The following is a 13,054-nucleotide window of genomic DNA, read 5'->3' as shown; positions in this document are numbered from 1 at the left end:
TTATTTAACTCTAGGATGCTATTGACCAGAGTTCTATTGCTTTTTATATATTTTTAAGTAATTAGCTGCCCCATGATCTTCACGGGAACACATCCTGGTCTCCACTAGCTCCGTTTGACAGATGGGGAAACTGAGACTCAGAGAGGCTACATAGCTTCCCCAAGGCAGTGCTGCAGAAAAACATACCAATGTCATGTAAATCAGGAATAGAGGCCCCTGGGCTGTCCTCAAGCTGTGATTTCCATGTGACATTCACTCCTAAACGCTCCCCAGTCACACACTCCACCTGCACGGAGGAGTCATCGCAGACAGGAGTGGAAACCAGGGTGCCAAAAGTCTTCACCTACATGGACACAGACACTGTCAGTTCAAGAACACAGAGCAGAAACCAGTTTTGTTGGGCCCACACCAGGAGCCAGAACTTGGCTCATGCTACTTCCTTCCACCCTTATCATCTCAGGGGGTGAGGCAGTGGTACCCTCCCTTTCCCTTCCCCAGGTAAAGGAGGTTCTGAGACATTCAATACCCTGCCCTGCCTGCATGGCATGCAGAGGCCCAAGCAGAGGAAGAGCAGAGCTCTGTTCTTGGAAGGCCACATACTCCTAATTTTGTGTTTTATTGGTGAAACAACTTCAGCCGACTCTGCAAACAACCTCACCACACATACATCCAACAGGACATCTCTGAACCCCTGTAGCATCCTCTGGCTCCTCCATTTTGGCTACGTGGCCTGGTCTCTCCTCCCAGCCTGAGTGTGGCCGAGGTGTGCCTGCCAGACATCTGTGAATGGAAGGACTGCGGGCTCCTCGGGGCAGGATGGGAAGATGGACGGTTGTGAGGTCTGTTAGCCCGAGGACAGTGCCAGGCATACGTCCAGAGTACAACACAGCTTCATCTTTCCCTCTTCACATGGTCCTCTTTCCAATGATGTCTTAGTCTACTTGGGCTGCTACAATAAAATACCATGGACTGTGTGGCTTATAAACAGTTCTGGAGGCTGGGAAGTCCTAGACCAAGGAGCTGGCAGATCTGGTGTCTGGTGGGGCCCTCTTCATAGATGGCCCTTTTCTCATGTATCCTCACATGGTGGAAAGGGCAGGGATCTCTCTGGGGGGATGTTTTTAAATAAAGGCACTAACTTCATGAGGGCTCAACCCTCTTGACATAATCACCTCCCAAAGCCCACACCTCCCAATACCACCACCCTGGGGGATAAGATTTCAACATATGAATTTCAGGAGGACACATTCAAACCATAGCAAAAGATAACAACACAAGAGAATCTATATAAAGCCCAAGGGGAAGTTAGTTTATCAAAAGCTTGGATATTTAGAGAGTAAACAGAAGATTCTGGAAGGAAAGTGAAGGTACCTGTCCCCAACCACAATATGGAGTCAATGTGGCCCTGGCCCTCAGCCTTCAGCATAGAGGCTTCTACCATCTTCTTCAGGATGCAGACGGTGCCCTGAAAGCTGGCCCTGGACAGCCACACAGGCACAGCCTGAGGGCCAGGCTGTCATTCACTCCAACACCCCGGCACCCAGCCCTTACTATGTCCTGTGTCCCATGCTACACCCCCAACAAAGGTAAGTGGATGTAGGTGTTCACATAGTTGTCATTTAATGAACACCTGCTATGCGCCAGGCACTTGGTATTCTTAGAAGGCAACGTGAAACAATCCTTGAACATGTTCTGTTAGTCAGGCCCTGTGTTAAGTGCCTTAGAAATATTAGCTGGTTTAATCTCTGAAATAAATCTATGGAGTCAAGATTATCATTACCCACATTAAAGATGGAGAATTTGCCTCAAAGAAGCTAAGGAACTATCTAAGATCCCACAGCCAATAGGTAGAAAAGCCAGGATTCGAATCCCTGCTAACCCCAGAACCTTCCATCCTAACCTCTTGGCAGAGTGCAAGGAGCAAAAGCTTGGATCTGTGTGTTATCTCACTCAACGTGACCCTGCATTTCACAGATGATTGATGTGAGGCTCAGCAAAGTGGGCAAAGGCTGACACGGTGGCCCTGAGCTCAGTCCAAGCCTTCACGGTGGGGAAGGCCAAGTGCATACCTGGATCTGGCAGAAGCCGCGGGCCGTCAGCTCATCTAATATGAAGACCTGGAAAGCCTGTAGCAGGCCCGCGTAGTCAGCACTGCACATCTTGCCTGGCGGGAGCTGGAGCTGGAAGTGCCCTTGGGTCTGGATGGTCTGCCACAGCTGGGGCCCTGCAGGCGAGCACCAGTGGTCAGCAGACAGAGGTGACAGACTCATGGAATTCTTTTCTTTGTTTTCCTCAGCAAAAATAACCCTTCCTCTTTTAGCTTGAAGAACACAAGCACCACCATTTTGCATTGTCATCTTCAGAGTCTCAACACTTCCTAATATGATGGCTTGTCTCCGAAATTACTTAGCACCCTCACACCAAGCTCAGTCCTGCCTCTGCCTCTAAACCACAGTGCTTTACATTTTGGGGTCCCAGACATTCTCCTTGGAAAATTTTCCAAACTATCTTGCATACAGACAGAGCCACATTATATGGTTTTCCAGGTTAAGAATAGACACCATAGACTATGGGAATGGCATAATCTAAGGTTGTTCAGTGCACAACCTGCACAGTCATAGACAGCAGTCTGTATTCAACTTGAGGAGCTCAAGATCCACGCTTGATTTCAGCTTAGGCCACCCTGGATGGGGAGCCTCTACATCCCAGAGTGCTTTGCAATAAATACCGTCCTTGAACCTCTGGCAGCCACCCTGACTGAGCCTGAGACAGTCAGACCCAGGGTCTGGGTTTCTCTCCCAGACGCCCCTCCCATTGCGCTGGGTGGACCAAGTGCTAGGTCCCAGCTGTCTGCCCTGCCCTGTCTGGCTGTGAGTAACCACGGAGCCCGGTGCTCCCACACAGCTGTGTGCGTGTGTGTCAGGTGGGTTCAGTGTGAGCAGGAGAAAGCAGCTCTGCATAGAGCACTGGGGCAGCGCTGATGTTTACATAGAGCACAGGCCTCAGCGACAGAACTGTTGCCCCACCAGGAGCAGGGTCCAGGGCCCCCTGCTCTACCAGGCATTAGCCCTGGACGTCCATGTGGTCTGGCACAGAGGCTGGTGGGGCAGAGTGACTCTCAAAGGCCGGATAAGCAGTGCTGAGCGTGCCAACACTATAGTCACCAATACGCTGTCAGAGCACCTACCTGCCAAGTATTCGTCCTTAATCCAAGACATCCCAGGAGAGCTGGAGTGATGGCAATTCTCCCAAGGAGCAGATGGTTCCAGAGAAGGCACAAATAAAGCCTAACTCCAGGGGACTATGAAGCACATCTGCTCCTTCGGAAGAAAATGCTCCACAGAGCCCTCTCTCCTCTCTTGGTGCCACCTGGCTCACCACAAAAGTGCTGCGTTTGGGTGGGGAATGAAGCAGTCATGCATGCACACCCTGGTCTCAGCCCCAGCCCTAGCCCAGGGAGGAATCGGGGTGCAGGACAGACTTCCCAAGGCCACTCACGCTGGCACGCCCGTGGCTGAGGTGGCGGTGACTCCCAGCGTCCGCTCTCCAGGTTGCACACCAGTGGCCCTTGCGGGAACACGCTCTGGTAGCCTCGGCGGCACAGCAGCTGGCACTGCTGGATGGCGGCCTCCCCTGGGCCCGCGGCTCTCTCACACAGGATTGCTCCTCCAGCCACCTCTGACATGTTGAACGGCAGCGGGCACTGCGGGCCTAGGAGGAAAGCAGAGCTGTGGTGGGCATGTGTCCGGCCTTGGAGGGCTGAGCGTGCCCACCTGTGAGTGTCCCCTTCTCGGTCACACCAGGCCCTCCTCCTCTCCCCTTCTCCAGCATGCTGTGCTCTCAGCTCTGCCCTGTCCACTGCTTGGACAGCTCATCCTCTCTCAGTTTGAATAGGCTGCAAAGCACAGATGCTTCTCGTAGCTTCGTCTCCAGCTCAGGCACTCAAGCTCCTTTCCATCTCTTAATCCAATTACTTGCCACCCAGTCTCTCCACCTCAAAGCCAACCATCCAAGTCTGGACGCAGCAGCTGCTGCTCACTTCAGTGTCCCCAGCCCAAGGGGCAGCACCTCAAGCCACGCAGCCATCCCAGGCCAGCAGCCTGGCAGCCTTCCTGCAGGGCCCCGTCTCCTTTGCCCTGCCGTGGCTCAGACCTTCACACTGTTTCTTTACTCCCACTGCCTCTTCCTTCAGTTAGATGCCCCCCCGTCTTCTGCCTGAACTGCTAGCACAGCCTCTTTGCCAGGCCCCTGCATCTGGACCTCACCCTCTGCCTTTCTGCTGCCTGTCCCACCCAGTCCCTGCTACTGGCAGCGAAATTGCACAGAAGCCAGACAGTGGCTCCCAATTCCCCAGTGTTCCTGCTGACCTGCCTCCCTCTCTCCACTCCCATTCTCCCCTGAACACATCACCACGCCCTGCCCTCTGCCTGCTCATCTGTCTAGTAGATTCCTTTTCGACCCTCAGATATCAGCTCTACACATTCAGTTTTCTAACACCTTCTGTGGTTCCCCAGCCGACTTCAGTCGTGTCCTCTGGATCCCCAGGCCCCCTGGTATAGGCCTCCCCCTCATTCATTGTTCGAAACTCTAATCATCTGCACAGTGGTCTCTCCACTGGGTCGAGTCTGCAGGGAGAAAGAGGGAACCTTTCCTCTGTTCACCCAGGCCAAGGCACGATGCCGATCCAGCCGCAGCTCGATGAATGCAAGTTAAATAAATGGGTGAGTGAGTAAATTAACGAGCAAACACATTCAGTGTGACAATTTCACATCCGATTAGAGATTTAGTCAATTATCAGACTTGGGCACAGCCTTGTGACCAGTATATATCTGGCTTTTAAATCTGCAATCTCTGTGTGATAGGAGGGTATTCAGGGACCTCAAAGATGAAGAAGGATCTATTTTGATCTCCAGGGCTCAATCTGGGCTTTTTTGCTGGGGAGGGATGTCAACTAATTTCCTTTATTTTTTTATTTCAGAATATTACAGGGTTACAAACATTTTGGTTACATGAATTATTTTTGTACAGTAGTTTGGGCTTCTTTTTAATAAAAACAATGGCCTCTGGCCAAGATTCTGCATTGTGATTACAGTGGGCTTATCGAGTTGGCTCTTTCCAAGTGCTGAGTGTGTGGGCTCTGGGGCTGTGAATCCTGGCTCTATCATTTACTAGTTGAGTGGCCTAGGGCAAGTGAATGAACTTCTCTGTGACTCAGTTTCCTCACTCATAAAATGAAGAGGATAGCAACAATGCCTACTTCCTAGCAGGAGTATTTATTTAAAAACTCCTTATGTGACACTTGGTATGTGCCAGGTATACTGTTAAGAGCTTTACTAACATCAACTCACTTTTTTTCTTTTCTTAGAGACAGGGTCTCACTCTATCACCCAGGCTGTAGAGCAGTGGCGCAATCATAGCTCTCAAATTCCTGGGCTCAAGTGATCCTCCTGCCCCAGTCTCCCAAAGTGCTGGGATTACAGGCTACTACCAATTCATTTAATGCTCCCCGTGACCCTCTGGGGTAGGCCCCATCATCCCTATTTACAGACACCAATGCTTAGGCGCACAGAGGGTGAATGCCTGTGGTCAGAGAGCTAGTAAGCAGCAGGCCAGGATTTGAACCCTGTCACTCTCACCTCAGAGTCCATGTCCCCCACCAATTTGCTAGATGCACATGTGTATATGAGTAAAAAGCAAGGTGTCAGTGAGTGATGTGTGAGCCCCCAGATCTCACAAATATGGTTTCCCTCTAACCCCATGGGAAGGATCTGCACCTGTGGCTTTTCTGGGGCAGTGGGCCAGTGAGTACTCTGACTAGGCTGGGAGGGGGCTTTCCTCCTGGGGTCACCAACATCACCCAGGACATTGACACTTCTCTTGCTGGTGCCCCTGCCCTCCCCAACAGACCTGCTTTGCTTCCCCAAGACCTTCTTCCCTGATTTCCCTGAAATGAAGGGACTCCCTGGCTGTGGTGTGAATCACCTGGCCTCCACAGCAGGGGAAGAGGGGCTGAGGAGAAAGGAAGAAGCATAGAAGCCAAAATTAACCGAATATCCACAGTGGGCCCAGCCCAGGGAGGGCTTGCTGGGCCCAGCATGGACCGCAGGTCTCCCTAGACGCCCAGCCCAGTCCCACAGGCCAGTGGGGTCAAGGGAGCGGGCAAGCACCTGCCCAGCCTTCGCCCCCATGCCTAAGCCTGGGTAAATGTTAGCTCTACAGCCTTGAAAACACACAGCAAATTAAGGAAACCTGCACAGTTGTAAGGAGAGGAGGGCAAGCTCTTCTGGGCATATTTATCCTTTCTCTTTCTTTATTCAAGAAGGCCATTCGAATGACCTTCCTGAGCCTTCCTTCTGTCTTCTCCCAAAGCCCTCACAGCTGCACAACACAGAGCTTCAGTCAGCAGGACCCTGGGTTAAACCCTGGCTGCTCCACTTGATAGCCGTGCGACCTTGGATGTGTTTATAAACCTCTCTGAGCCTCAATTTAGCCACTGTAAAATAGGGAGATAAGAAAGCTCTATTTCCCCGTATTGTTGGAAGGCAAAATGGGATAAGGGAAATACAGAGCGCCTTTTAGCAGGTAAATCTCTGCACGTGTGAGCTATTACCATGGACTCCTGCAGGTCCAAGCCATGTAGAGCCTCCCCAAGCCCCAAAGGAGCTACGTTCCAGACCCATTCCTGGAGGAGGCCACATTGGTCTGTGCCCTGGGTCTCGGTGCAGACCGCTCCTAGATGACCTGGAGGTTGAGTGTTGACCATGTCTGACTTAAGGCAGAGCCTTCACTTCTCTCCCCCTCTCAGAAGCACAGGGCAGGCAGCTCCCCTCACAGACAGCCATAAAGCACCCACTACATGCCCTGCAGGATATGTGCCCATCTCTTTACACATGTCAACCAGAACTATCACTAGACCTAAATAAATTTTTCTGCAGTTCCAAATTGTTGCTTAGAGATTGGAAAATAAAAAAAAAAATAAAGCAATAACAACATCAAAAGAAAGGCAACTGTAGCAAAATCAGAATCATTCAGCACAGTATGTCTCAACCCTGCCAGAACTCCCACCCCAATTTATAATAAATATTTTGTAATGTCTCCATTTCCTGTCCTGAAATGAAATTCACAGGTAGTCTAACCTACCTGCTCAAATAAATTTTAAAATGACTGCAATGTCCCATGACTTGAATATATTGGAGAAATATTAATAAAAGGTAAGTAATTCATAATTAAATAATAAATTTTTATATTTAATGATGTAGTTTTTCTAACACATATTCATATGATGTATATTTCAATATTTTATATCCACACACATTTTTAAACTAGAAATGAAAATAAACAAGTCAACACAGATTCCTGAAGCACCCAGCAGGGACGGACCATCACACTGAGATCCACGGTCAGGGTGCTTCTCCCCATTCGGGGACAGAGAGCAAGACCCAGAGCCCCTCAGCAGGCCAGCGCCGAGCTCCCTGAGGTGCCGGGTCTGGAGAATCCCTGGCCACGCTCCTTCTGATTTCAGCCCCTGGTCTGGGCATTTTTAGGAAGTAGACGTAAATTTCAATGTCATGGGCGTCAACTGCATCTAGATCCTTCCTGCACTTCCTGTCTCCCCTGAAAGCCCCACTGTCCCTGTTTCCTTGGAACCCCACCCAGTCTGGGAAAAGGAAGAGATATGCTAGCCCCAGGGTCCCTCCAGAGGGTCACGACTTACTGTCACAGGCGGGCTGGCTCCCAGCCACACGGGTCCCGGGCACCTCCTCTCCGCTACCCATGACACACCAGCAGCTGCCCTGGGCCGGGTCACACTGCACTGGGGAAAAGCCCCCGTCCTCTGCCCCGCAGGCTGGGATGAAGCCAAGGCCAACTCTCCTGGAGACGACTCCACTCTTGAGCATGTCACAGAGGCCTGGGCCTTGACACAGAGACAAGCCAGTTGGACACCTGGCTCCCACTCCCTGTTCCAGTGCCAAGTGACCTCCCTGCCACCCATGGCCAACCCGCGTGCAGGGCGTTCCGGGGTCTGGGGTGGCCTCCCCACTGGGGTGCTGGGCTACAGCTGGGCAAAGACAGTGCATGCTCAGCTCTGTGCTCTCTCCCACACCACTGCCAGGAGTCTGAAAGGGATGAGCAGGTACAGTCCAGTGAGATAAGGGCAACAGCAGTGCCCTTTAGGAGCCATGGGGAGACCCTAAAGCACTGAGCTCAGCAATGCAAGAGACAAGCCAGGGGAGGCTTCCTGGAGGGACGGACACATGGTCCAAGCAGGGATCAGCCAGGTAGGGGGTAGGGAGGGGATGGATGGATGCATTGCAGATGGCAAAGCCAGAATTTGTGAAGACCCCAGATGGAAGGAGCATTCACCTTCTTCCAAAGTCTGACCAAAATGTATTACTACGCAACCGGATGGTACAGCATGAGCAATGGAGAAGCAGAGAAGCCAAAGCAGCCACACAGCAGCCAGGTGCACGGGGCCCTGTGCCATGCCAGGGAGCTTGAGTGGGGCCCCAAGGATGATGGGAAGTGTCCATTTTAGGCAGGGAGGGACATCAGCACATTGCACTTTAGGGACAGCACCTGGACTTCACTGTGGGAACCAGATCGCAGGGCCAGGCTGCAAGCCCAGGGCCAGGTAGGGCCTGTGTTTATCAGAGCCGCACAGCTGGTCAACCTGAGAAAGCACCAGTGCCCCTTTGACGGGGACCCATGCTGGTTTGCACTTCTCAGTCACAAAGCACAGCCTGCTCTCTGCACATTTGCTTCAACCAGAAACCTGCTGAGCTGGGGGAATATTGCCCCATTTCATAGATGAGAAAACCGAGGTGCAGTGAGGTCAGGGGCTGGGCCTCCACAGCTGTGGAAGCGGCAGAGCTGGGACACGAAGCCAGCTCTTTGCACTCCACACCCAGTGCTCCTGGGAGGGGGAGGTGACCACTCACACTGGGCAGTGCCGTTTGAGCCAGGTGGCATCCCTTCTCCTGATGCAGGGTCCACACACCAGGTGCCAGCCTCTGACGCCTGCAGCCTGGCGTACTCTCCTGTCTGAGACAAAGCCGAGGTCATGTGAGGCACCGCAGGCAAGAGGCTTTTGTAATCAACCTGCTGATGGGCAGATATCAAACATGTCCCTCCCAAAACAACCGGTGATGGCTTTTATAGATGGAAAGAGGAGGGGGTGGGAGAGGCACTCTCCTGTTCCCCCCATTTCTGTGTGTTATTTAAATCGATGGTTGCAACTACCCCATGAAACAAGGACCACAGTTCTCCCACTCTAGGGTGGGGGAAACTGAGGCTCACTCAGGGAGGCGAAGTGGAGGAACAGCACCCACAGCTGGTAAGGGCCCAAAGCCAGCAGCCCCAAAAGCCCAGCCGCTCTCCTGAACCAGCCCCACCAATCCCACAGGCGATTTCAATGAACAGCCCTAAGAGAGGGCCCGAAGTGTCTGTAACAGGGAGGAAAGAATACAGACCCAGGCAGCTACCCAAGCCCTGTGTCTGGCCAGGACTCACGGGACAGAACCCCATCAGCGTCAACCCCTCCCTCCCTGGCCTGTTTCGGGCCACTTCAACTCTCTGGGCCTCAGTTTCCCATGTGCCTTCTAAGAACATGGTGGTAGGAAATGTCCTCTCTCCTCCATCACAAGCACAAGCAGATGTGCTGGAGAAAAGCAGCAGCTGCCGAGCTCAGCAGCCGTCGCTGTTTCCTGCAGGATTTGTTGCCATCTTGTTCCTTTCGTGATCTGCCATGCCTTGTTTGCAGACAAGCAGTGACAATAATCGTGACATGTGACATGGACAGAGAATGTAACCGTGAGGCTTCCCTGTGACAATCACCCCCTACCCTGGTGTGGCATTCGATCCATGCAGTACCCTGGAGGTAGGGACTTCACTGTCCCAGAGAGATCCAGTTAAGCTACGGAGGTAAGTTTCAAACTCAAGCAAAGGCTTGAGAAAATTTTATGGGATAAAGTCTTAAAATTGAGAATATTCTGACTATTGGCTTTTCCTGGGGAGTTGGGCAGTGAGAGTCTTGGGTGCTGTTGGCCAGTGCCAGGGTCCTCCACAGGAGTGGGCAGAGAACCCCAGCATCAGAGCGCCTCTCAGTTCTGCTCTGGAATCACTTTTCCCCCTCTGAAGTTGTGGCTTCTTCATCTCTGTCTCCCTGAGCAAGCACCAGTGCCTAGGAAGATGGAAAAGAATTGTATGCCCACAGTAGGCACCTGCCAGCCAAGATATAAAGACTAAATAATGTTGGCTAATTTCTCTAAGAAACTAACTGTAATTGGGTCCAGGTTCATCGTACCCAACAATAATAATAAGGAAACTTTTGCTCATACTTTACAGTTTCATGAACTTCTACTTTGCTGATTTCATCTGACTTCCATAAAGTCCCCAGGAGCTGGGCAGAGCAGGTGGTGGTGTTCCCGTCATCCCTATTTTAGAGACTTCATCACTTGGCAAGTAAGTGATTAAGATTTGGGGCCTAAATCCTTTCTCTAGGAGCTTTTACATGAGTACTTCACTGAATTATGAATTATTACAATCATCCAGGGAGCTGGGGAGGGAAATAGGACGATGTCCTCCATCAATGGGAACCTGAGATGCAATGAGCATAGGGTGTTGGCCAAGATGCCTTGAGGAAAAACATGGTAGCAACTGTATATGTTCTGATTATTTTTCAAAGAGTTTTCACGAAAGATATTTCTCTGGGGTCTCAAAACAATCCTAGCACTAGATAGGACAAAATGTGGCCTGATCTTATGATTAAAAAAAACAACTGGAGCACAGAGAAGGTAAGTAAGTTGCCTGAAGTCACAGAGCCAAGGTCTACAAGGCCCAGGACAAATGCCCAGGCTGAACTCCATGTCAGTTTTTAACTAAACCAAATGTATTGAAAACTAGAAAAATCTTCAACCAATGGAGGCACATCCTGGCTCCCTCCCAACACCCTTCCTGGCCGTCAGAGCCTTACCTCTAGACAGGTTGGGATGAACAGGTCTTTTGGAGATGGGTTTCCCTGGGATCCAGCCTGTTTCCAACCAGAAAGCAGCCCACGGGCTCGAGAAAGCTCACAGGTGGTGGGGCCTGTGGGAGAGAGATGGGTGCTTTTAACAGACTGATCATGGGAACTGAGGGAAAACAGGGAGCCCGGGCAGACCCCAAGTTTCAGAGCCATGTGTCTGGGTGAACAGAGGTGCCCTTCACAGAGAGCTGGAAGCTCAGAGGAGAAGCAGCTTAAGGTCAAGGACAAACACCCATGTGGGACATGCCAGTTTACGACAGCGAGTGGCTGTGGATTACACACTGCTGAGCCCTAGGAGAGGCTGGGGCTGGCAGTCCAGATGGGAGGCGCTGAAACTGCAGCAGAGGCTACAACTGCCCAGGGAGCAGGTGCACGGGGAGGGGAACCAGGGCCCCCTCATCACTCGCAGCTGTTTCCCTCACCTGTGAAACTGGGAGCACCAATCAGAAAGGGCCAAGGTGAGCAGGAGCCTCTGGACCTGGGACTTGGGGAAATGTGTCTGCTGTACTCAGATGGTCTGAGACACGGGCTGGGACACGGAGCCTCCCGCAGTTGGGTAATCACAGCTGGCCCAGCCAGTCTAGAGTGCCCACCCCGGGGGCCAGCTGGAGAGCTCCGCAGGCTTCACTTACACCGAGGGATCTGTGGGGACCCGGCAGTCAGCGAGGCGGGCACGAACTCTCCCTTCCTGTCCACACACCAGCAGTGCCCTAAAAAGAACCAGGGGCCAGGAGTTCAGGAAACGCACTGGGGTTTTGCTTCCCAGGGTCCCATAAACAACTTTCCTTCTTTGCATTCATAGCAGTGCAAAGCAAGGTCTCCTCTCTGTCCTCCTGGCCCAGACTCCCTGGCTGACATTGTCCATAATCACAGGTCTTAGAGTCCCAATGCCCCTGGCAGCCACCCACTTGACCTCCATATTGGTAGAAGTTTCCTGCTCCCGTGACACAGGTGAGACAACTGGAGGCCAGAGAAGCTAAGGGATTTGTCACCAGCTGCCAAAGAGGGGCCTGAGAGTCCAGCTCACTTGCCTCCCAGTGCGGGGCTCTTTCCTCTAAATGAAAAGGAGGCGGTGTCACTCAGCCTCCCAAACGTGCCCGCCACCCCTTACCAGTCCCGGCGTGGCACTGCACAGGCTTCCAACTTCCGAACGCATCACACTGCGGCACGTAGGGACTGGACAGCAGGAGAGTGGGTGCTCCAGCCCTGTCGCCCAGGGAAAAGCGGCGTCTCTGATAGAAGGTTAAGGCTGGAGTCAGGGAAGGAGAGAAGCAGAATGTGACCACCTGCCCAGTGTGGGCTCTGTCACTGAGAATAACCAATTACAACCCTGTTCCAATGTAAGGAGGTCCTCTAATTTATTTGACAGACATTTCAACCCAAAATGTTACAGAGGCATCTTGAACAGTGGCAGGCATTCAACAGATTGTCCTTATAAATAACATTTAGGCTTAAAATTAAAAGAATCTTTGTAGATCTCTACAATGACTTCCATAGAGAATTGATGTCAGGCACATGAGATAACAGCAATAACATCTGAGGTTTACAAGCATTTGTTATGTACCAAGCACTGTCTAAGTACACACTTTAATTAATTTAATCCTCACAACCACTCAACAAGGAAGGCAATATTATCTCATTTAATGGATGAGAAAACTGAAGCCTCACAGCTGGGATGTGGAGAGGCTGGACTTGAACACAAGAGGTCAGTCTAAGTCGGCTGCCCTCTTAGGAAGCTTGGTTATCCACAAAATCATATCTGATTTTCACAGCGGCTCCACGAAGTCAGAACTTTTACCCCGGTGAGGAACAGAGGCTCCATGAGAGAGGTTAAGTGATGAACCGGTGGTCACCCCACTAATGAAATGGCACCCCGTCCTCAGCTCTGGCATCCTCCTGCCCCACCACACTTTTCCGCATGGCTCTCTCCACCAGCAACACACTAGACAGTGCACTTATTTATTTGGTTTAGGTTTATCTCTTCCACACGAGCATTTATGCTCTTTGGTGCAGAGATTTGTGCACACAGAG

General features: G+C 51.6%; 1 protein-coding gene across 1 annotated transcript in view; it reads right to left on the bottom strand.

Annotated features, from left to right (window-relative positions):
- Positions 1 to 13,054, bottom strand: part of TG (thyroglobulin) — a 251,456-nt gene that overhangs the window by 211,679 nt on the left and 26,723 nt on the right. The window contains exons 12-19 of the mRNA XM_012648052.1: positions 12,135 to 12,272; positions 11,656 to 11,733; positions 10,973 to 11,085; positions 8,940 to 9,042; positions 7,715 to 7,915; positions 3,499 to 3,711; positions 2,070 to 2,224; positions 187 to 343 (exon numbers count right to left, since the gene is read on the bottom strand). Coding sequence (XP_012503506.1) covers positions 187 to 343; positions 2,070 to 2,224; positions 3,499 to 3,711; positions 7,715 to 7,915; positions 8,940 to 9,042; positions 10,973 to 11,085; positions 11,656 to 11,733; positions 12,135 to 12,272 — 1,158 coding nt within the window. The remainder of the gene's footprint in view (positions 1 to 186; positions 344 to 2,069; positions 2,225 to 3,498; positions 3,712 to 7,714; positions 7,916 to 8,939; positions 9,043 to 10,972; positions 11,086 to 11,655; positions 11,734 to 12,134; positions 12,273 to 13,054) is intronic.

This window comes from Propithecus coquereli, unplaced genomic scaffold (assembly GCF_000956105.1).
Source record: "Propithecus coquereli isolate 6110/MARCELLA unplaced genomic scaffold, Pcoq_1.0 Scaffold28, whole genome shotgun sequence".
NCBI classification, from domain to species: domain Eukaryota; kingdom Metazoa; phylum Chordata; class Mammalia; order Primates; family Indriidae; genus Propithecus; species Propithecus coquereli.
This window is presented reverse-complemented; position numbering and strand designations above follow the sequence as displayed.